Source organism: Furipterus horrens, unplaced genomic scaffold (assembly GCF_987537825.1).
Source record: "Furipterus horrens unplaced genomic scaffold, mFurHor1.1.pri manual_scaffold_5, whole genome shotgun sequence".
Taxonomy (NCBI): Eukaryota; Metazoa; Chordata; class Mammalia; order Chiroptera; family Furipteridae; genus Furipterus; species Furipterus horrens.
Genome location: NW_028327175.1, coordinates 189,591,842 through 189,615,269, shown reverse-complemented (window position 1 = coordinate 189,615,269; position 23,428 = coordinate 189,591,842). Strand labels below are relative to the sequence as shown.

Genomic DNA, 23,428 nt, shown 5'->3' with positions numbered 1-23,428 from the left:
AGAACAGTTCCTCTCTGGTCTAATTGCAAGACCTGAATTATCTTGTTGGGCTGCCTTCAGGGGATCAGATTAGCAGTAGAGTTGCCAAGTGTCTGGTTTCCTTTGTTCTGGATGGAAAGCATGAGCCTGGGTTCACCTCCTGAGCTGTCACAGCTACCCCTAAATTGCTTACTGGGCCCATGCTACCAATGGTATATGACCATCCACTTTCTATCAGGAACAAGGATGTGTTCGTAAAACTCAAGACTGTAACTTTCTCAATATTGAGTCAGGCTATGATATTTCCAGAAAAAATTTTCAACTGCGTCTCAGATTGTATTAGTTCTGGTCAAAACCACCCAGTGTTTTAGACCAAACCCATTTAACATACGAAGTGCTCACTGTTGAGTCACTGGTAATATTTTAAATAACGGTGTTTTTCAGGATGTTTTGAGAAGTTCAGATAATGAAATGGATTGGGTATTCAAGCTCTCCTTTGCGTATGACATAGTCACTGTGAGTATGACCTAAACTTTAAAAGAAAACAAATACCACAAAGTTTTTTAATTGTTTTGTGTTATGGATTAAATCAAGCCAAAATTTTCCCCAAAATTCTGATCCTCCTCAGATCTTCTCTTCTGATCCCACGTCTAAAATCTACCACTTCAAAACAAAAAAACAAAACAAACAAACAAAAAACACACACAAAAATCTTCCCATGCATTCTAATTTGAAAAATAAAATCTACCACTTCAGTCAGATTTTCCATTCTTTTCTCTCTCCTTGATCTCAAAGGATTTTGAGTAAAGTATTTTATATTGAAGTTGGAAGGGATGCTAGGTTTACCCAATCTGGAAAATCAGGATATTTGCATTTTAGGATGGAGCTTTTTACTCAAAAGAAAATCTAATTATTAGACCATAAAGCAGCTGGAGAAAGGATTCCTAATACTCCTTCCTTTTCCCTGGTCCTTGACTCCTTTCCTCAGAAAGCAGGGATCAGAGCCATAACACTCACAAAGCTATTACACAAGGCACACAGCTCTGTGAATTTAAATAAGCAGGCAGAATCCTTACTTTGGGCAAAGAGGCCTGTGGTGGCTGTATAAATAGGATAATAATAGCTACCATATATTTACTTTGGACCCAATACTTTTCAGTGCCTGCATATATTAATTTACTTAATTTTTACAACAAATTATAAGCTTGATCTATTATCCCCATTTTACAGATGGGAGATAAGTCAGATGGGCCATGTCAGTATGGACCTGAGGCAGATCTCCTCAACCTGGGCTAAAATCGAGCTGTTCTTTCAAAACTCAGTGAGTGCATCTGCTTTTACCATTACAGAGAGGACCAAGCCAGTGACCTAGAACTGGGTTCTAGTGAGGCTTAGCTGGGTCATGTAACCTGCCCAACTGCTAAGAGGCAGTTTGGAGCTTGCAGACAGTCTGTCTCTATAGCTGAGCTACACTATGTTTACTCCCTGTCAAGTACCAGAGAGGACAGATGTGGGATCCAGAGATAGGAGCCCTGTGGGCCGCCCCCAACTTTCTAATAGGGGAATAAACATAACTCGCAGATGGGTAGGTCATAGAATTGCCAACATGTACAACATCCGGCACATAAACCACGCATCTCTCATAGTTCTATTTGTTCTCTGACAATGTACATATACTCATGCATTTCCATCAAGCTGGAAAAACAACCACCACAATAGATAGATACGTGCTATTGCCCAGAGAGAACTACAGACCTAGGATTCCAAGGAGCCCCAGACAAGTGGTTTGTGCTCTAATGGAATGAGCTCTACTGATATTCCTGTTGTTGGGGGTGATCGGTGGCAACCAGAATGTAAAATAAACATCTCCTGCCCAGGGTGGGCCTGGAACTAGCAAGGCAAGGGATGGTCGTGTGTGTCAGGGGCTGTCCTGATGCATGGAGAGGACTCTGTGGGGTTGGCGAGAACTCTGGATTGGACTCAGGTCTCCCCACATTTCAACGCCAGACTGGCCAGTGAGTGCCTCCCTGGAGAAGTGTCGTGGACTCCGGCCAGCGGGGTCTGTGGTGCTGTGGATGTAACAAACAAATTCACACGGACTACATGAATCCTGTGGAGAAAAGGGACAGAGTGGCCTGGCCACTCTTTAGGTGAGAGAACACCCCGACCCTGCCTGGACAGGCTTTTATTGCTTTCCAAGTGGATTACCTTAAATAAAGCCATAACTCATTATGCTAAAGGCAAGGTTGCTTTAGATGATTATGCCTTACAGAAAAGAATGTCGTGCGTAGAAGGGAGAAATAAGGATGGGTGAACTAGTGATATCTTGTCCTTGAAAAAGCTCAGAAAGTATTTTAAAATTGTACATTAAACATTTGTTGTTTCCAACTCAGGGTGAGGGAGTTTTAGCAAAAGCAAGCTTTTATGCAGTCTAGATACAATGCAAGTCTGGCTCCCATGGGAAAGCCCATCTGCGGGCCTGGCTCCTGTGTGCCACCTTGCGCCTGTCTGTTTTCCGAACCAGAGCTGAGCTACATTCGCCATTGCCACGTGGATTGGTTCTCTATAGAGAAGTTCCAGAGGCAGCCCGACCAGGCTCTTCCAGGTCCAGTTGAGTGGGTTGCATTTCCAAAATGTGATTCAACTTTCTTATCACACAAGCCACGTTGATAAAAGAATACAACATCTTGATTTGGGGAGGGCAGAGGGGGCAAAGGTGAGGTATTCACTATCCTGTAAGTTTCCTTATTAATACTTCCTGTATTAGCCTGTATTTTTAAGTCAATATTGGCTGAGGGCTCTTGCTAAGGTGAGACAGTGACTCAGCCTGTCATCACCGCTGGAGGAAGAGGTGAGTCCCTTAGCTGGTGCCCAAGAGGTTCAAGAACCCTGTCTCTGGGTGCAACAGTTCATGCAGGAGGCTTCCACATGATCCTCCTTACTGGAACATTGAGGGCGGTACCTCCTCATGGCCACGCCCATGAATGACTTCACCCCCTTCTCAGCTGGGCTGGAGAGTCATTTGAACCTGACCGTTCTTGTATAAGGGTGTTAGGAGAATTAGGTGCACTTTGACACACCCTCTTCCTCTATAATCACCCAGGGTGCTGAAAACGGCAAAATCTAGTGGTTTAGAAGAAGCTGGCTTTGCAGGCAACCCAGTCTGGGTTTGTGTCCCATCTCGGACCCCACTCCTTGGAAGCAGTTTAAAACCCTAAGTTTTCTTGTTGTGAAACAGAGAAAAAGAATCTCAACCTACCCCAGGAAAGGCTAAATGTGATATGATGTGAAGTACTGTTCCCAGTACTTCAATGCGTAGTGCACAGTAAGTCTCAAAAAAAAAAGTTTATGGTTACTTATTTGTTCATCATGAACCCACATTAGAGTCTGGATGTCCATGAACCCTCGTGGCTAAAATGAAATCATCACTTGTCACCCTCTGCCCTTCATAGGCTTCTTTTATCAGCAAAGGAGCAGAATCATGCTCCAGGATTCCCAAATCCAGCTACATCGCTGGCCGGCTGTGTGGCCAAGTTCATTTCTCCCCTTTCTCAGCTGTAAAATCAGGTTGACAGGAGTACCACCTGCCTCTAAGGGTTGCCAGAGGTTACACGAACTAGTTTAAGGGACTTAGAATGCTACCTGGCATAAGGTATACACTCGAAACTTAAAAGAAGAAAAAGATCTGGTAAAAGCAGATTAAAGATATAGAGAGCCTTTATGTCAGTGTTTTAAATCCAAGAAACTGACCCTGTTAAATGAATATTATTTAAATGCTTTCTCATGAGGAAAGTAAGGAAAAACCAAATGACAAACAATGGGTCCCAGTTAACCCTTTTCCCTTAAGTTTGATTTCACTACTTCTCGGTCTGCCCTTGGAAATACCAGAGAAATACAAACATCTGTCTTGCTAATCATGTTTCAGATATGACAGTTCTCATTTTCCAAACTGATCTCTTCTTCTACCTGTCCTTCCCAAATTATTGTTTCCTTCCTCAACTCTAGGTCTTTCCTTAAACCCTTCTCTGCCCATGGGAAGACCCTCCCCCCCATCTCCTTGATGTGTAGGAACTGTCACTACCTTTATTTATTTTTTAAATTAAGTTTATTGGGGTGACATTGTTTAATAACATTATATAAGCTTCAGGTGTACAGTTTTATTTTATAACACACCGCCTATATATTGCATTGTGCTCACTACCCAAAGTCTAGTCTCCTTCCATCATCATGTATTTGAGCCTCTTGACCCTCTTTATCTGCTCCTCACCCCTTCCCTTCTGGTAATCATCATACATGCTGTTGTCCATATCTATGCATTTGTCTGGTTTGTTTGTTGCTTTCTATTTTATACCCCACATATGAGTGAAAGCATATGGGTCTTGTCCTTTTCTGTCTTATTTCACTTAACATAATACTTTCAAGATCCATCTACGTTGTTCTTAACAGCAATGTCATTTTTTTATGGTTGAATAGTATTTCACTGTATATATGTACCACATCTCCTTTATCTAATCATTCATTGAAGGTCACCTAAGTTGTTTCCAGGTCTTGGCTCTTAATGTCACTGCCTTTTTGGCTCACTTTTCTTGGAAAGATTTTTCTTTTTAAAAAAACGCAATCTTTATTATACTTTTCCCATTACCGTAGTCCTCTAATACCACCCGCCACCAGAAATCACCGCACTGTTGCTCATGTCCGTGAGTCCATTTTCCTTTTTTGCTTAATCCCTCCATCCCCTAACCTTAAGTACATATTCTTTATCATATCTATACAAATTTTTCATTATAATTTAAGTGGATATTTGTGTCATGCACTGTGTCTGGTGTCTCACCTGCATTATTACATTTAATTTCCATGGCTTGCCTATGAGGTAGGGTTCATTGTCATTTCCATTTTTGTGAGAAGGATGAGGCTGACTAGGGTAAGGTAACTTGCCCTCTCCTCTGGGGTAGAGCTGGGATTTGAACTATAGTTATTTTAAGCTGGTCTTGCCTTCATAGTTCCACACCAGACATTGTTTTCTTCTGTTTGAGTGTCCAGGTTGACTCTGAGGTGAGGGGCTGTGTCAGTGGCTCTTGGATAAATGAACAGCGTAGCTATGTTCCCTACCCTGGGTCTGTGTTCCTTTCCACCTGATTCCCCTTCCACTGGCATCCAGCGGCACCTGCTCGAATTCACTTGCTCTTTTTTACTCTCCCAGGGCATGCTGTTCCTTCACAGGAGCCCACTGAGGTCCCATGGCAACCTGAAGCCTTCCAACTGCCTGGTGGATGGTCAGATGCAGGTGAAACTGTCGGGGTTTGGCCTGTGGGAACTCAAGCATGGCCAGACATACAGAACATATGAGAAGACAATGGACCACTCAGGTAGCCACTGGCAGGTCTTGGACCCACTAGCTATGGGCAGAGTGGTAAAGAGTTTCCTTAGCCCGTTGCTGCTTCCTGATGCCCACGTGTACAGGTGCCTGCACACGGGCCTCCTTTGGAGCTGGTGGCCTGTGGCTATTCTGTTCCCCCAAGGAGATGAGAACAGGTGGCTGGAGTCCCTGGTGTGATGTCTGAGTTAGGAGAACTAGTTGTCATGCCGGCTCAGCTGGGCAACCTGAAACAAGTCACTATCCTTGTTTGAAGTCCTCTCTGTTCCATCACAGCTTCCTACATTCTCAGCATAGGATGACAATCTGCCACACACTTTAAGGATGGAGAGTTCAGCAGCTCTCTGTTCTCTCTGTGTTTCAGTATCACTTGAGAAGCTTTTAAAAATATATAAGTAGCTGGGTCCCACCCTGCCTCCACTGAATCAGAAGATGGGTGTGGGCATCGTATCATTGTTAAAAGCTCCCAGTGGTTCTGGTAAGACCCACCGTCTGGAGTTGAACCCTCCTTTTCATGTGAGTAGTTGAGGCTTGGGGACTCTTCCTCTGTGTCCAGAGTTAACTGAGTGCTCTGTGTCTCACCTCGCACCTGTCCGGGCCCTACTGAGCCCGGCACCCTTATCCCTGGCCACCTCTCTCTGGAGCAGCACATGGCCAGCCGCTTTGCTGAGCATGTGGGGGGTTCTGTAACGTGGGATAGGATGTGTTTTACAGAGAAAGACAAAGGCGGCAATTAAAAACCTGCTAGTAGCTGCTCCTGCTTCTGCATCCTCTGATATATTTTATTTTAATGACTATAACCTATAATAACATAAACCTATACACCTCACTGCAAATAAATGTAAGTGTATAAAATATCCAGAACAGATAAATCTAGAGACAAAATGCAGACTGGTGGTTTTCAGGGACTGGGGATAGAGGGGAAAAGGGAGAAACTGCTTAATGGGTATGAGGTTTTACTCTGGTTGATGGAAATGTTTTGGAACTGGATCAAGGCGGTGATTGCACTGTGAATGTGGTAAAAGCTACTAAACTGTTCACTTTACACCAATTCATTTTATGTTATAGAGACAATTCAGAAAAGGAAAAGGAAAAGAAAAACCATCTGTCTCTGCATAGCCATGAGTTAACCACTGTTAACCTCTTAATGTCCGTCCTTCCTGCTTATATTCTCTATAGTCACACATGGACCCCTCGTTCCCCTTTAAGTCAGGCTCCACGGGGGCTGACTTTTCAGAGGCTGGAGGCTTTACTTTCTCCTGAGCTCCCCTGAGATCGAAAGGGTGGCTTTCTGGTTCTGCCCAAAAGCTTTCTCACTGCAGGCCAATGTCTCGGTGCTTTGCAGAGCTCTATTGGACTGCCCCAGAGCTGTTGCGGCTCCAAGAGGCGCCCCGGTCAGGCACCCCAAAGGGAGATGTTTACAGCTTTGCTGTTCTGATGAGGGACCTGATTCACCAGCACGATCATGGGCCTTTTGACGACCGCAGCGAGACACCAGACGGTAAGGCTGGGAGCATCTCCTGCGGGCTTTAGTTATCAGGGTACTTTGTAAATGCTTGTTTCATTGATTGTTTTATTAAATGTGTATTAATTTACAATTTATTTCACACTTATTTTTAAACACATCTTTTAAAAGAATTAGAAAATGGTTGTAGTTGATTTTTAAAAAATCAAGGAACTCAGAATTAGGTGACTTATTCTATAACAGCAGCCAGATTCTGTTAGAAAATGTGTAAGATCGTGTTGATTCTCTACACAATATCCTCTGCTGGCTTCCCACTTGGGGAGTGAAAACAAAGTCTTCACAATGGCCTACAAGACCACCAAAGGCCTCTAAACCTGCCTCAGTGACCTATGTTGGTGGCCTAGGGCCACTAGGACAAGTTACCACAAACCTACAGGCTGGCTTGAAACAGCAGAAATGTATTTCCTCAAGTTTCAAAGACTAGAAGTCCAAAACCAAGGTTCAGCTGGGTCATCTTCCTCTAGAAGCTCAAGGGTCAATCCATTCTTTGATCCTTCCAGCTTTTGGTGACTGCCCAGCCTTCATGGGCTTGAGGCTACGTGGCTCCAATCTGCCCGCACCTTCACATTGGCACTTCCTTGAAATTTCTCTCTGCTGTCTGTCCCCTTTAAGGACCCTTACCATTAGACTAGGGCCCACCTGGACAATCCAAGATGATCTCCTCAATGCAAGACTCTGAGTTATATTTGCAAAGACCTTTTTTTTTTTTTTTTTTTTTTCAGATAAGGTTCTGGGGATTAGGACATGGACATGTGTCTTTGGGGACCACCATTCAGCCCACTACACCTCTCTACTTCCATCTCCCATGGCTTTTTCCTTCCAATCACACTGGCCACAGTCATGTGCCTCCAACATGCCAGACACACTTCCACCTGAGAACCTTTGCACATGCTCTTCCCTCTGCCTGAGTATCTCTCACCTTACATTTGCATATGCAAATTTGCCTCATTCTTTCTTAAGAACCACACGATTTTTCATTGTGAGGCTCTGCCCTATATTATTGATTGATACACATTTTGATTGTTTGCCATTTTTTGCTATTATAAATTGCTTCAATGAGCACCCTTATATCTTTGTGGACATATGTGAATGTTTCTTCAGGATGGATTTCTGTCCATGAAAATCAATAAGTAAATTCATATAAAATATATTTAATATTTTTTGTGTGTGTGCTAAGTGCTGCCAAATTGTATACTCACAAAGGATATATTCTGGCTTTTTGGGGGGGCGGGGCAGCAGGCTAAGTTATCTATCTCTTAATACATTCGACCAGAGAATTAAGGGTAAAATTAGTAGGAAATGGAGCTAAATTTGATCAAGATTAGAAAAATGTAACCCCTTGGGACTGCTCTTTTCTACCTTGGCTACTCATTGGAATTACACGGGGAACTTTAATAACTACTGATGCTTGGATCTCAGCCTCAGACGTTCTGATGCCTACCTGGGTATCCGGGTTTTTAAAGCTCCCAGGTGATGCTAATATGGCACCCAGCTTGAGAACCACTGTCTCGGAGAGAAGATAGGGATGTGCGCCTGAGTGTGTGTGTGTGTGTGTGTGTGTGTGTGCGCGCGCACGTGCACGTGTGCGCGCGCTTCTATGGACACCCAGCCCATCTTTCTATCTTGATCTTTTTTCCCCTTTTTTCTCCCTTGCCTACCATTTCTAGTCCATCACCAATGGCCTAACTCAAGTCTCACCTTCAGATCATGATATGCATTCCTGGGAGCCTTTTTCAAGTCAGGAGCCTTTCTGAATGTGTGAAGTTGCTTTGGAAGTAGATTCCAGTTTCTAATTTATGGCTAAATGCAGAGGTGGATTTAACGGCGGGAGCACCGGGCATGCGCCCTGGGCCCCGACTTCTGAAGGGCCCCGCAAGTTTACAACTTGTACATAATTAAAATTGCACATATGAAACCAAAATTTGTGTCATTAGAAAAAAGTGTAGAGTTGGGGTTTTGCAGGGCCTTTCAGAAGTTGGGGCCCAGGGCATGCATGGTTAAATCTGCCTCTAAATCTGCTTCTAAATGAAGCAGAAATAAGACTAATCCCAAAAGGTTAATCCAAGATCCAGGTGCATCTGACTTGGGAAACAAGCAGCTACACAGATCCTCCGAGGCTAAGTCCAGGCAGGAGCCCACCTACCTCACCCCCTCCCAGCTGCCCCCTAACTGTGCCAGCTGGGCGGGGGTGAGAAGACTGAGGACAATCAGAATATCCCCCTTGGTGGAGTCCTCTGCCACAAAGTTAATTGAGAGCCAGCTCCGTGGGAGAATGTATACACAGGACTGCAACCAGGAAAAGTTCAGTGTGTGTCCCCTTTATGGACAAGCGTGCTTCTGCCATTGGCTTCTCATACTCCCCATACAAATAATCCTACGTGCCAGGAACTGAATAAGTACCAATTCTCTGCACACACCAGACCAGTGGTTCTCAGATGCTGGTGGGCATCAGAATTGCCTGGCTTGTTAAAACAGAATTGCTGGATTGCACGCGCAGGGTTTCTGACTCAGTAGGTCTGGGGCAGGGGCTGGTTATTTGCACTTTTATCAAGTTCCCAGGTGGTGCTGAAGAGCCACAGTTTGCGAAGCACTCGTCCAGTGTGGTCCCTGCACCCACAGCAGCCGCCTCACCTGGGGACTTGTTGGAAATGCACATCTTCAGCCCTGATCCAGAACTTCAGATTTGGACATTGTGGGGGTGGGTCCGGAATCTGCATTTTAACAAGCCCCCTGCTAGGTGTTTCTGATGTGTGCATATACTAACTTGTATGTATATATATATGAGTTTATCTGTATCCACTCATCTGTATATATAGTAAGCTAAACATGAGTTCATACTGATGTTTCCAAGGTCATTGCCCCGTGAGTCACTTATTCTATTCTCCCTCATTGCTTATCCGTAACCGCCCTTTGCAACAGTGAGACCCTGGCTCCCACCATCCATTTATTTGTTTGTTCAATTCTGTATATGTGTATATGTGTAGTGTACTTTCAGACTTATGCCCTGGCTGGTTTAGCTCAGTGGATTGAGCGTCGGCCTGCGAGCTAAGTGTCGCTGGTTCGATCTTCCAGTCAGGGCACATCAGAGAAGGAAAACTCTGATTCCAAAAAACCTCCGCTGCCTTGCGGCATACCTCTTCAGGGGAAAGGCTAAGGGAGTAAACCCCGACAGAAAATCCGGAGCCGGAGTCCCTAAGGCGGTTTGACGTTGTAGTCAACACCGGCAACTCCTGCGGCGCACCTGAAGCCAAGCTGTATTGACTCCGTCTTTCCCTTGGACCCTTCAGCTGCGAAGAGAGGGGGGGTCTGCTGCATGGGCAACAGCAGACCCTCCATATCACCCTGCCCAGGCTCTGTAGCTTCAGCGTCATCACAAGATGTCGATTCAACACGGGAGGAGACAGATACCGTGTCACTCCCGAGTCGGACTGCGCAGCCATTCTCGGCGGTGCAGATAGACTCTTAAGAAGCTACACCATCGTCTCTCGAGACGGACGGTTGCCGACGACTTTCAGACTTGTTGGCCTGTGCCCCTGTGAGAGGCATTCTCATCAACAGGAATACAGTAATTATGACCAGTTCCTCTTATCTTCAGTCTTACAGTTTCTAATCATTTCAAAAGTTTCTGAAGTCAGCATGTCCCCCACCTGCACCCCCTTCAGTGAGGTTACGTCATACATTTGTAATAAGGTTAGATTGCTGTGTCATGAGTCTGCATTCTACCTTGGGGTCATCCAACCCAATTTATTTTCCTTAAATCAGCGTTCTTTAAGGTTCCCTCTTTGTGCTTTGGCAAATAGGTAGTGCCATGTATCCACCATTATAGTACTATACAGAAGAATTTCATCTCCCAAGGAACAATTCTAGTCCTTCTTCATCTATCCAACCCTCTCTTCTCCCCAAACTCCTAGCAGCCCCGTATGGATTTTCTGTCTCTATAATGTTGCCTTCTCCAGAATGTCACATAAAAAGAATCGTACAGAATTGAGCCTTTACACATTATCTTCTTATACTTAATAATATATGTTTAAGATTCATCCATATTGTTGCACGTACAGTATTTTCATACCAAAGCATGTGTACATTGCTCTTAAAATATTTCCTTTACAAAATCTGGTTAAGCAGAATATTAAATAAATTTTGGTAGAAGCCAGTAAGAAAGTGAAGGGAAGTAGCTATAGGAAGTCGGATACAGAGGCAGGATACATAAGTAACCTTTGTTATTTGTTTAAATACCTTTTATGTAATGTTTATCAAATGCAACATTGTATAAAGAACATAAAATGCTTATACACTTCTGAAATCAAACAGAGATATGCTTCACTTTAAGAAAAGTTTTATTAGAAGGAAATTAATCTAAAAACAGATTAATCAGGGGCTACTTACATTATTTTCACCTATTCCTCATTTTTCAAGGAGGCTTCAGGATATTATAAAATATACTGATTTCTCTGAAATTCTAATCTGTTCAATTTACTTGGAAACTCTGTTTACAAATTTAGGAGCACAGCTGTTTAAAAATGAAGCATACTAAATGGCTCAAAGTCCTGACGTTGGCCTATCTAAACCCAAAATGAATTTCAGAAATCATTTGCCGAATCAGATACCCCACAGCGTCAGTTCCACGCCGACCTTCCCTGGCAGAGGAGGAGGGTATTGAAAAGATTGTGGTCCTGGTGAGGGCATGTTGGGATGAATCTCCAGAGAAAAGGCCCACGTTCCCCTCCATCAAGAAAATGCTACAAGAAGCCAGTCCCGAAGGGTGAGTTAGATGTGCAACAGGTGATTTCTCCTAACAACTTATCTATTAGAACTTTGAGACTATATGGCTCTGGGTGATTCTGTATGGCTTTCTCCCTTCTTTCCTCCTTCCTTCCTCCCTCACTCCTTTTGTCCCTCCCTCCCTCTTTTCCTCCCTCCTTCCTCCCTCCCTCCCTCCCTCCCTCCCTCCCTCCCTCCCTCCCTTCCTTCCTTCCTTCCTTCCTTCCTTCCTTCCTTCCTTCCTTCCTTCCTTCCTCATATACTCAATGCCTACCACATGCAAAGCACTGTGCTACATGCTGGTGAAAGGTGACTGATAAGTCCTCCCCTTTTTACACAGATGTCACAAAAGTGGGTCATACTTCCATTGCCCCCCTTCACCCATTCTAGACACCAGTAATCCATCAAGATCCTTTTTCCCAGGGAGATCTGTGACATGACCTCAGAATCTTTTTCAAATCAGCATTCTAAAGGTCATGGCTATTCAACTGAGGTTGAACTATGCAATAAAGAGTCATACACCAACCTTAAAGGAGGTTATTGAGTTAAATTATTCATGCTTCTCAATTTTCTCAATAGTAACATGCTTCATACTAGGATTATTATATCACCTTTTGCCACAGTGAACATGCGAAGGCACAGGCGTGTTAGAAGTAGCTTGAGTTGGTAGCAGAAGCCCTGTGCCGGGATTCATGCGTCTATTCCCAGTCTGGCCATCTCACACTGCATTTGTAACACAGCAGCCCCGTATTTTGCATTTCCCACATCAAAATAGTTTTAAATGGTATGTGCCAGGTCAGTTGATATGTCATGACTTTTTACCCAGAAGTTATGGTCCCCAGTGTCAAGGCAAGTATATTTCCCGTGTGACCCTCAGTCTCATCTGAAAGATCAGGAATTTAAATTTTTCTGAAGACCCTTCTGAAACAAGAGTCTATAGGATCTAGAAGTATCCCCTATGTCTCTCATCTGAAAAGAAAACAAGGAACCGCCTGTCCTAATATCTACATTTCTGATTGGCTGTGAAGCATGATGGGTAGTGGGGTAGGCCAGCAGAGGCCACCACTTGTTGGGTGCCTGCTGGGTACTTTGGTACCCAAGATCCCCCCAGATCCTTAGAACAACCCTGCAAGGTATGTATTATTATCCTCACTTCCCAGAGGAAGAAACTGAGATTCAGAACAATCAAGGGTACAGATCAAGACCACAGAGCTGGCAAAGGGCAGGCTCTGTTCTGTCATGTGGCCTTCTTGCCATTGTCACTTCACTGCTGTCCATTGGCAACCCTCAAGTAGGAAACCTTAAGGGCAAGATGTTTTCTTGGAATGTATAGTTGGAAGTTGTGCTCCACTGTGGTGCTAACGTTCTTGGAAAAAGACGCTCATGTCTGGGTTCCTTTAAAGCCACGCAAGCATACTGGACAGTATGGTGGGCAAGCTGGAAGTGTACACAAGTCGCCTGGAGGAGGCGGTGCAAGAGAGGACCAGCCAGATGATGGCAGAGAAGAAGAAGGCGGATAAGCTTCTGTCCACAATACTGCCCAGGTATTCCAGAGAGCTGGGCCCCTTCCCAAAGGGACCCAGGAAGCAACAGCATCGACATCTGAGAGGTTCCAAATGGAGAGAATATTTTCTTTGTTCTTTTTTCTAAAAGGCCGCCAGGTTCTTTTAAAATGGGTGTAACGTTGCATGTAATTCAATACACCCTGTCAATGGAGATAGAGACATAGGCCCTAGAATCCATAGAAATAGTGTAGGCATTTTATTTTAAAAACTTTTCCTGTAACTTTTATTTATTTATTTTTATTTGAATTCATGTGTTTGTTCATGTACTTGACATGCTTTGCTCAATCTTTTTGCTCTCAGTCTTTAAAATACATGCTACATAAAAATTCTCGAAATATTTCGCTTTTGGATCATTCATTCATATATGTTAAATGACTATAAAATCCATGCACTTGGTTTCTCAGTCAGAAATGAGGGTTTTTTGAGACAATTTTTAGTAGTTAACGGTATATTGTATTGTATGTTCATCACCCTAAGGTGGAGCGTAAAGGGAGGATGAATTGTGACGGAAGGGAGACTTGACTTGGGGTGACTAGTTGTAGGTCTTTTCTGTGGAAGATGGTGGGGGGCACCAACAGGAGAGAGACCACTAGATGGCGCTCTAGTTGCACAAGACTGGTCAATTGCTGCCTTCCCAGTGTTTCGGTTGTACATCCAAAACCTTTGCACAATACAGCATCAAGACTTGCTTCCTTACTGACTCTGTTTTCACCTGTGCACTTCTTAAATCCTTGGAAGAAGCATTGCTGTTAAAATTCCTGCACCCTTCCTATATGTCTCGAGCAAAGAAATGGGGTTGAGAAATTGAATGTGTTCATGTGAGGTTGGTTGATGGAAGTAAAAATATTGATTTATGGATTGGTGAATGCATACATTTGCTTCCACATCTGCACACCAAGTCTTTACAATCACACTCTATAACCATAGCGGAAAATAAAGTCCCCTCAGGTAGAAAATCTTTTGTTAAGGCATTTGTGTGACCTGTTCCTCCCCTACCCCAATTAAACTATCTCTTTAGAGAAGATGCAGGTGGAGAAACAGGTGTCAAAAGAGTCCCTTTAGATGATGGATTTTGTTAATCAAAAGCCTAACCCCCTTGTAGCAAAAGGATCTACTAGGGTGACTTTGTAGGGGTCTGCAGGAGACTAGAAGAATATGATACTGTTTAATAACGACCCTTTTCTCTGGTTTCAGCTTCATTGGAGAGCAGCTCAAAGCTGGAAGGTCCGTGGAACCAGAACACTTTAAGTCTGTGACCATCTTTTTCTCTGACATTGTTGGATTCACGAAACTCTGTTCTCTCAGCTCCCCCTTACCAGTTGTAAAGCTCCTCAATGACCTCTACAGTTTATTCGATCACATCATTAAAAATTATGATGTGTATAAGGTGAGCCGACCCTGGCTGGTTTGGCTCAGTGGATTGAGCGTCGGCCTGCGAGCTAAGTGTCGCTGGTTCGATCTTCCAGTCAGGGCACATCAGAGAAGGAAAACTCTGACTCCAAAAAACCTCCGCTGCCTTGCGGCATACCTCTTCAGGGGAAAGGCTAAGGGAGTAAACCCCGACAGAAAATCCGGAGCCGGAGTCCCTAAGGCGGCTTGACGCTGTAGTCAACACCGACAACTCCTGCGGCGCACCTGAAGCCAAGCTGTATTGACTCCGTCTTTCCCTTGGACCCTTCAGCTGCGAAGAGAGGGGGGGTCTGCTGCATGGGCAACAGCACACCCTCCATATCACCCTGCCCAGGCTCTGTAGCTTCAGCTTCACTGGAGAGGACACTCCAGCGTCATCGCAAGATGTCGATTCAACACGGGAGGAGACAGATACCGTGTCACTCCTGAGTCGGACTGCACAGCCATTCTCAGCAGTGCAGATAGACTCTTAAGAAGCTACACCATCGTCTCTCGAGACGGACGGCTGCCGACGATAAGGTGAGCCACCTGGTTCCTGGGCTGTGAGGGAACAGGTGCTCCTTGCTGGCTGCGTGCTGGGCCTGAGTGAGGCTGAACCCAGCCCAAGACACCGGCCAGGGACAGGGCTCCTCTTCAGCCTGGCATTCGATCCCATTTCATGGCAGAAACTCAATGTTTTATTCCTGTTTGTTTTCTTGGAAAAGGACTTGATTAATCACAGATGTCTGTCCTTGTCAAGAAGCATCAGTTCTTCCTTCTGTTTCCTTCCATTATTTTATCTCACAGTAAACTCAGTTCTAAAAGAGGCATTCACCTTTTACCGGGCTAATCCCTCCATTTCCCTCCTGAATATATTGCCTGCAGATTCAGAGAGGTTCAGAAGGTTCACTCTTCCTTAAAGGTTGTCTTCAGATCTTATGTGAGTCTCACTTCTGTTACTGTGATCCTTAGCGATTCACAGGAAGATAGCATCCCATGTTTAAACTATCAGACTCATAGCTAATGGTAAAACACCAGCCACCTGCCCAGTGCTACTCTGGGGATGTATGAACAGGGTCACCGGAGTAAACCTGATTGTGAGAAAGAATAACAAAAACTTGATAAAGTGCCTTCATTCAGGTGGCACTGAAGATGGCCAGTTGTATTTTCTGACTTTTCAGATGAGGCCAGATCATGGCCCATGTTCACACATGCCTGGTGGGCAGCCACAGAGAACCAGTCTGACCATGATCCTGTAGCTCTGGGGCCAGGGAGATTCAAGGGACAGGGTAGTCATGTTCCTCAGTGACATGTCCTCAATGGTTATCCCCCAAGGTTCCTCACAGGCCTCTGTGCGGGATGAAGGAGAGGATGGGATGGGTAATCTCAAAGAGCAGATCACATACACCCAACAGAACCTGCCTGGCTCAGGAGGGTCTCCTCTGGGGTTTCCTCTTAGTGTTATCTGCTCAGTTATGTTCTGCGTGAGCAAATTTAAAGTCAGTTTGTATTTCTAAAGGATGTGTTCATGGTGGGGAGAGGTAGCCTAGAAGCAGTTAGACTTGTATACTGGTTGACTCTGTAATTTCATGGTAACCAGAAGACAGAGGTGTTTGTACTACTCGCTAATGCTTGAAGTTTTACCTTTACCCCATCATCTTTGGATTCAGCTAAAATGCAAATGTATCTGGAAAGGGCTGTATGTAACTTTAAGCTTAGACATGTTGCTCATTCTCTGTTGTAAATGAGGGATCTGAAAGCTGATTTTCTTAGGAGGATGGGAAGAGAGGAAGACAGATTAGGCAGATGCATATGTTTATACATATATATAAACATGTATTTTTGCATAATATATACACGTGCACATAAGAGCTGTTGTGTGGGGTGAAGACATTTCAGTTGGGTTAGATGGATTCCACTTGACGAAGCCATGTGATCCTGCAAGCTTTACCTCCTCTAACTGGTTTAGAACTTGGGTTGGCAAAATAAGCAGTGACTGTGGGGAAGAGGGCCCAGGGCACAAATGCTTTGTGGAAGAACCAGGACAAAAGCAAACTTGAGAAAATGCTGGGACTTGGATGGAGTGGAGGTTAGGAGGTGTGACCCTTCAAAGTCTGGGGCCTCAAAGCAAGGGTCAGTGATGTGGGATTGCCATCTCTGACCCCGCCTCCGCCCTCATGGAGAACACCAGGCTATGCTATCCCTTTACTTTCAGGTTGAAACCATTGGAGATGCATACATGGTGGCTAGTGGACTTCCCATCCGCAATGGAACTCGGCATGTGGATGAGATCGCCACAATGTCCTTGCATTTCCTCAGTGCCACCATCCAGTTCCAGATTGGGCACATGCCTCAGGAGAAGCTCAGGCTCTGGATTGGCCTCCACACAGGTAGACAGCAGGTGGCCTTATGGTCCAGGTATATTTCTAGTTAGCTACATTGCTTGGTAACAACAAGGACGCGCAAAGACTCCAAGGTGAACCAAAAATGAGGAGGAGCCCCAAACCAGGGGAGTTCTATTGAAGTGCTTTTCCTCCATGCCTCTTCACATGCCCTTCAACCTCTTCTGTTTTTGTCAAACTCATGGGCATGAGACTTGTGCAGAAGGACCTGCACTTGGTTTAATGATCTTCTTTCAGGGTCTTGAAATTCTTAATAATTTTTGAATGAGAGGGTACCTTATTTTCATTTTTGACTGAGGCCTGCAAATTATGTAGCTGGACCTGCCCCCCCCCCCTATCGATTACGGATTAAGTAAGATTAAACCTCACCCCAATCAGAATGAATCAGTCCCATGTTTGTGCTGCTGTTGCTCTGTTTACATTTCTAGTGCCATGGATAATATTATCATTCACTTCTGTCTTTGCTAGCTCAGTTGTTATAAACAACATACCATAGACTGGATGGCTTCAAAAGCAGACATTTTTCACACAGCTCTGGAGGCTGGGAAGTCTAAGATCAGGATTCCAGCATGTTCTGGGTCTGGTGAGGATCACTTCCCAGCTTGCAGATGGGGGCCTCTCTCTGGCTGTGTCCTCACCTGGTGGAAAGAGGAAGCTCTGGTGTCTGTCCCTCTTCTTTTAAAGGCCTGACCCCACAATGGGGCCACTCTCATGACTTCCTCTAAACCTGATTTCCTCCCAAAGGCCCCACCTCCGAATACCACCATATTGGGGGTTAGGGCTTCAACCCATGAATGTGGGATGGACACACGTATTCAGTTCATGACAAATGAGTATATGATTTCCCACCAGAAGTCTGTGGGGTCTGTAGATTGCCTCTTTGTAAACCCTAAGGTCTATTACCAAGCTTGGCCCTGTGATGGAACTAACAAATATTTACTGAATTGCATTCGTTGACTTGATGTGCATTGTGTAGTCTGGGACTGGTTTTTGCCAATCGGTTCTTCCCTCTGCAGGTCCTGTGGTGGCCGGTGTGGTGGGAGTCACCATGCCCAGATACTGTCTGTTTGGAGACACTGTGAACATGGCATCCAGAATGGAAAGTAGCAGTTGGCGTGGGTATCAATTACAGGCCTTTGCAGATGCAGTATCGCTGTCCCTCTAGTCCCCTATCTTTAACCAGAGGGTATTTTTAGAAGACCCATTTGCATTCTGCCTGCTGGTTTTCATTTCGAGGGTAAGATCAGTATCCACTTCAGGCAACGCTGGTCGCAGGCTTTGGAGACGGGGGTTTTGCACTGACCTCTCTATGGAGCCACGAAAACACCCTGCCTCCTTCCAAAACTGTGCATTCCAAACAGCCAGGCACATTTAGCAAGATCATTTAAATGAAGAGCAGGAGTTGGCACACTTTTTCCGCGCAGGGCCAGACAGTAAATATTTTAGGTTTTCCTGGCCATAGTCTCTGTTGCAACTGCTTAGCTTCTGTTGTGTGTGAACGCAGCCATTTACAATATGTAAATGATGGGTGTGGCCATGTTCCAAGCAAACTTGATATGTCAACACAGGTGTCGGGCTGGATGTGGCCCGTGGGTGGTAATTTGCCTGTCTCTGACACTTAGTTTGGGTGATGCTGAAGACACCTATGGCCAGGAACTCCTGGGGACAGAAATTCTTTCGTTTCACAGTAATTTTATTGTGTTGATAAAGTCTCTCTTTTAGCTTTGTAGGATAGATTTTAAGGATACATTTTGAAAGTGGGAGCCCAGCCAAGGGGTGTACTTACTTGCATATGGAGTCAGTTCTGTTTCCTGGTTCTAAACTGAATGTATCACAGGGTGAGCAGCGCCCAGCAGTGTCTGAGCAACGCCTGGATGGTGGGGGGCCCCAGCCCAAGTGTCCCAGACTTCGGAGGGGTTGTCTATGACTGGCCAGCAGTCCAAGAACTTGAGCAGTGCAGCGTGCCCTCTCCAGAGCTGCCTAGACCCACTGACACCGTACCAAAGTCACAACTGCGGTGGTAACTGAACAATAACTGGTTTATGGCAGCTCTCCGGATTCAGGTCTTCCAGAGCGCCGCAGACGGCTTGCTGGCAGTGGGCAGGTACGATCTGCAAAAGAGAGGCACCATTCCTGTCAAGGTAAGACCAGGCCCACTGCGCCCGCCTGCTCCGTTTGGGTGGAGAGGCTGAGGCTCTGGGCAGGATGAGTGAGTCTCTGTGCTGTATGTAGTGCATGCAGACCCCTATGGTCTATGTGGAGGCTCCTGTGACCTGCAGAGGAGACTGTACTGTCCCCTGAAATGGTCAAACATGGAATCTGTGACAGGAAACACCTGGTCTCCCACCCAGGCCACCCCTTATGGGATGCCTCTTTTCTCTTGGCCAAAGATGGACTTCTCTGGTTTCTGCTTGAACACCCCAGTCTAGTCTAGTCAAGACAACAGCAAATACAAGCCCAGGAATTATCGTGCCCATACTCTCCTACACCCCTCCTCTCGAGTCTAACGTGCCCAGGTAGAGGGGATAAAACCCCACTGGTCTGGGGGCAGCAGGCCCTCATCTCTGCACACTTAAATATCTCTTCCTTTTCCCTCGGCCTTCTCCTCCTTGCTAGCATTCAGTCTGTCACTGAAATGTACCGTGACATATTCTCCCCTTTCTGATAAATGTTGACCTTTCTGGGGCCCCTCTTGAGATGTTCTCCAGGAAATCTTGGAACTGTTCACAGTGCTAGTGGTGGGTGCTTCCTATGACAATGGGCGTTTGGGGGGGCGCTGGGGGTCCAGGGAAGAAGGTGCCATCAGTTCCTCAGTTTGCTGGGTCCAGCCCGGGTAGCTCTATCTCATTAACTGACTTCAGAGAAGAGGAAGATTTTTCTAGAGGGCAGCGGTGTAGACCTGGCTATGAATCCTGTCCCGCTACTTACTAGCAGCCTAATGAGGGGACTGGTTTTATCATCTGTGAAATGGGGATGGTGCTAATACTGCCCTCAAAGGCTGGATGTAAGGATGAAATGTGAACATGCAGGTGAGGTGTTTCACCTGGGGTCCTCCTCATGGTAAGACCTCAAAAGTATTACCACTTTTTCAAGATGTTCTTTGCAAAAAACTTGAGTTTCCACTGGCCCTAACCCCCTAGGCTGTTACTGTCTGTCTAGGCTTATCAGCAAAGCCCAAGGAAATCGTCAAGATTTCATCTATAATAAGGCCTTTCCCGCATAGAAGCAGCTCCTGGCTAGTTGCAATTCTGGCTACAGACAATGTTTCCAGTAAGCAAGCAGAGGAGACCTGAGTTGTCTGCTCAGAGGCCACGCTCCACTGGCCGCCTCTCGTCCCCTGTGATTCCCTGGCTATCCCTCTTGCCTCCCACAGGGCAAAGAAGAACAAACAACTTTCTGGTTGAAAGGCAAAGAAGGCTTCACTCTTCCACTCCCTGAATTTACAGAAGAGTCTGAAGTCTCAAAGATCTCCTGAGGTGAGTATTTTCTTTAAAGATGTCCGGGGAGTCCCAGGAAAGTCTAGGGGGGTTGTGCATTACATACACCATTGTGGGGGTGTAGTTCCTTTGTGTTGAGTCAGGCTCACAGTAGAGGGCGCCATCTAGCTGGCCAGGAGCAAATGTGGAGTTGGATGAGTTGGATATGGTGAGCTCATTTCCAGGCCTGCCAGTAAGACTTCCCTAGCTGCCAAATATTTCCAGCTCATTAGCTTGCAAATTTGCAGTTTCATTCTGGGAGAGGGGGAAGCTGGAGGAGAAAGCCTGGGGTCACTCACAGGTCCAGCCCTGCTCTGCCTTTCTTTGCCAGGTGGCTGCTCCCTGACCTTTAGTGCAAGGAGAGAGGAGCTCATATCAGAAGGCATCTCAGGAATGTTTTCAGGGGGTAAAGTTCTGCCTAAGGTGTGAGCAATCAGATCACTGAAATCCGATAGGACAGGGCCACTCCAGGCAGACAGAACAGCTGCAGTCTGTCGCTGGAAGGCCTGTTCTGGAGCTTTGACCTCTGTGAGCCTGGCAGCTTCCAAATACATGATGTCCCAGTCCTGATTTATTGCTTACTTTATTTCTTATCCACTGAGCAAAGGGTGCAATCAAGGCTTAGCTTTTAAGTAGAAATTTTCACTCATTTATATAGTGTTTAATTTGGTTTTTTTTTTTTTTGTTTTGTTTTTTTCTTTTTGGTCATCTCCAGCAGACAAAGATAGACGAGCCCATCCATTCTGTTATGAATATTTCCCCCTTTACACAGAGAAGAGGATTCCATGTTCTTTTATTCAATGGCTCCTGTAACAGAGTCCCTGAATCGCTAATGCATTCACGGTCACTGGCAACTCCCTGCATCCAGACTACCTTCCATGTGGCTGCTCTGAATGTGGCGAGGAGTTTGAATGATGTATCGTGTTGGAGATGTTTTGCTGTTGAATTTCCCATGATGAAGAGGGGAAAACCAACAGGCCTGGGGAGGCTGTCTTCGTAGCTTGACCACTGTGCTGCCTTTGTGGAGACATTTTGGAGCCCTACGTAGGGAAACAAACTACCCATTGGTCGATTGAGAGCGTTTAATACCAAATTTTACAGAAGGTTCGGTGGAACTCTTGCCTTTCTTCAGTAAGAGGGACATTGAACAGCAGCCGAGGGAAGTGCTTTACAAACAGTCCCACCTCCACTGAGCTCCTAAGCATTGTCATCAGCAGAACTTTTCTTCTGCCCAGAGGTGGGCCACTGAACTCTGGGACCTGCGCCCTCCACTTTCTGGAACACAGTTCCATTTTCATTGTGGTAGGTTCGGCTCCTCTCCAACGGCCTTCAGCATCAAAGATGGAAAGCTTCTGACTGTTGCTCAGAAGTGGGGAGGGCAGAAGGCATTTATATGAAGGGGGCAGGGGAGCTTCCTCTGCTACTCCAGCCTAGAGAAAATGGGTCAAAATTTGTCTTCATGTGCCTCATAACTTCTTGCTTGGGATCAGGGCTTCTGGATCCCAAACACTATGCTCCACCATGAAAGGGAATAAGGCAAGTTCTACAATGAGGTCTTTTAGAAAGATAGACCAGTCCATATCCATCCGTCCATGTGCCAGGTACCACATTGGGGGACACAAGAAAATATGAAACTTTTGTTGGTCTTTAGCTCTCAGTTTAGTTGGAGAAAGGAGGCATAAATAATAGTAATGCAATATATTAAGGACTAATGGAGCTATGCACAAACATGTAGAAGTAACTAAGCACCTGAATACTGTTATATTAAAAGAGCATTAAAAATGACACACAGCTGTAGCAATGGGGCAGGATATGGCAATTGTCTATTATTGTCCCATCTTTGTATTTTTATGGAGTGTGTGTGTTTTCTTCCAGCCCCAGCCCACATACTTATACACAAATCATGTTCCTATCATAATAACCTTGCTACTTCTGCATTTTTTACGGGACATTTTAACATAAATATTTGGCACCCAAACACACACATACACATGAAACATGTACACACCTGTGCATAAACATACACAGACATCACATGCACACATGTATATTTACACATATACATGTATATTATGTATACTACATATACATTGAACACATGCACATAAATATATCTTCATCTCTCTCTGTATCATCTACATCCATAAATTGATTGATAGAGATTTATGTGATTGATGTGTGTACTCAGTATATATGTATGTGATAAAAGCAATTGTCTAAAATCTGTATCCAGTGTGTTTTTGGTGTGTCAACCAAGGATAACTAAGGGAGAATGCACCTTTTCCTCCTTCTCTAAATGCTCTTTTATGTTTAGCACTAATGGGAATTTTGCAAGACAGTTTTGAGAGTCTTTTTCTTAACACCTTTATAGAGAAGGTATGAGACATGAGGAGCAACCAGACATCATGGGGCTATTAGTTAACTCTAAGTCAAAACACATCCAGTTAATTAACTATCAACATGATAAATTACCACTGTAAGCTTAGTCACAGGTTATTTATTTTGAGGCATTTTATTTATTCCATAGCACCAGGTAGAGATACAAGATCATTAAACATTATGATAAAGTAAAGCAAAACTAATAACAGCATTTTTTTACTCTGACAACCAAGGATTTTGATTATGGCTCTGAGTATGCTATTTAAGAGTTTTTCACTAGAACCAATAAAATATGTCTTCTGTCCTTCCTGACAACAAAAACTAAATTTAGAGGAAGAAGAAACACCCAACTGGTTTGAGACCAGCTTCGAGACCAGTTTAGATTACACGGAGTCATTTTAATCTAGCCTATTGCTAAACTAACACGTACTCAGTGTCTCCAGAGACTTGAGAACTAGCTTCATTTCGGAGTTCATTAACAAAATTGTAAAAGAACCATCAAATTAAAGATCTCAAAAGGACTCAAATTCATACAATACAGAGATACAAATTAGAAGCCCACTAAGCCCACTAATTAA

General features: G+C 44.8%; 1 protein-coding gene across 1 annotated transcript in view; it reads left to right on the top strand.

The window, feature by feature from the left end:
- The window catches only part of LOC150010644 (guanylate cyclase 2G-like), a 45,411-nt gene extending 22,811 nt beyond the window's left edge, over nt 1–22,600 (top strand). Inside the window, 11 exon segments of the mRNA XM_090278585.1 lie at nt 424–495; nt 5,180–5,345; nt 6,699–6,854; nt 11,463–11,640; nt 13,043–13,183; nt 14,399–14,591; nt 16,809–16,983; nt 18,012–18,110; nt 19,045–19,136; nt 20,369–20,471; nt 21,187–22,600. Of these exon segments, the coding sequence (XP_090134711.1) occupies nt 424–495; nt 5,180–5,345; nt 6,699–6,854; nt 11,463–11,640; nt 13,043–13,183; nt 14,399–14,591; nt 16,809–16,983; nt 18,012–18,110; nt 19,045–19,136; nt 20,369–20,470 (1,374 nt within the window). The 3' untranslated portion in view covers nt 20,471; nt 21,187–22,600.
- Nucleotides 22,601–23,428: the final 828 nt, after the last annotated feature.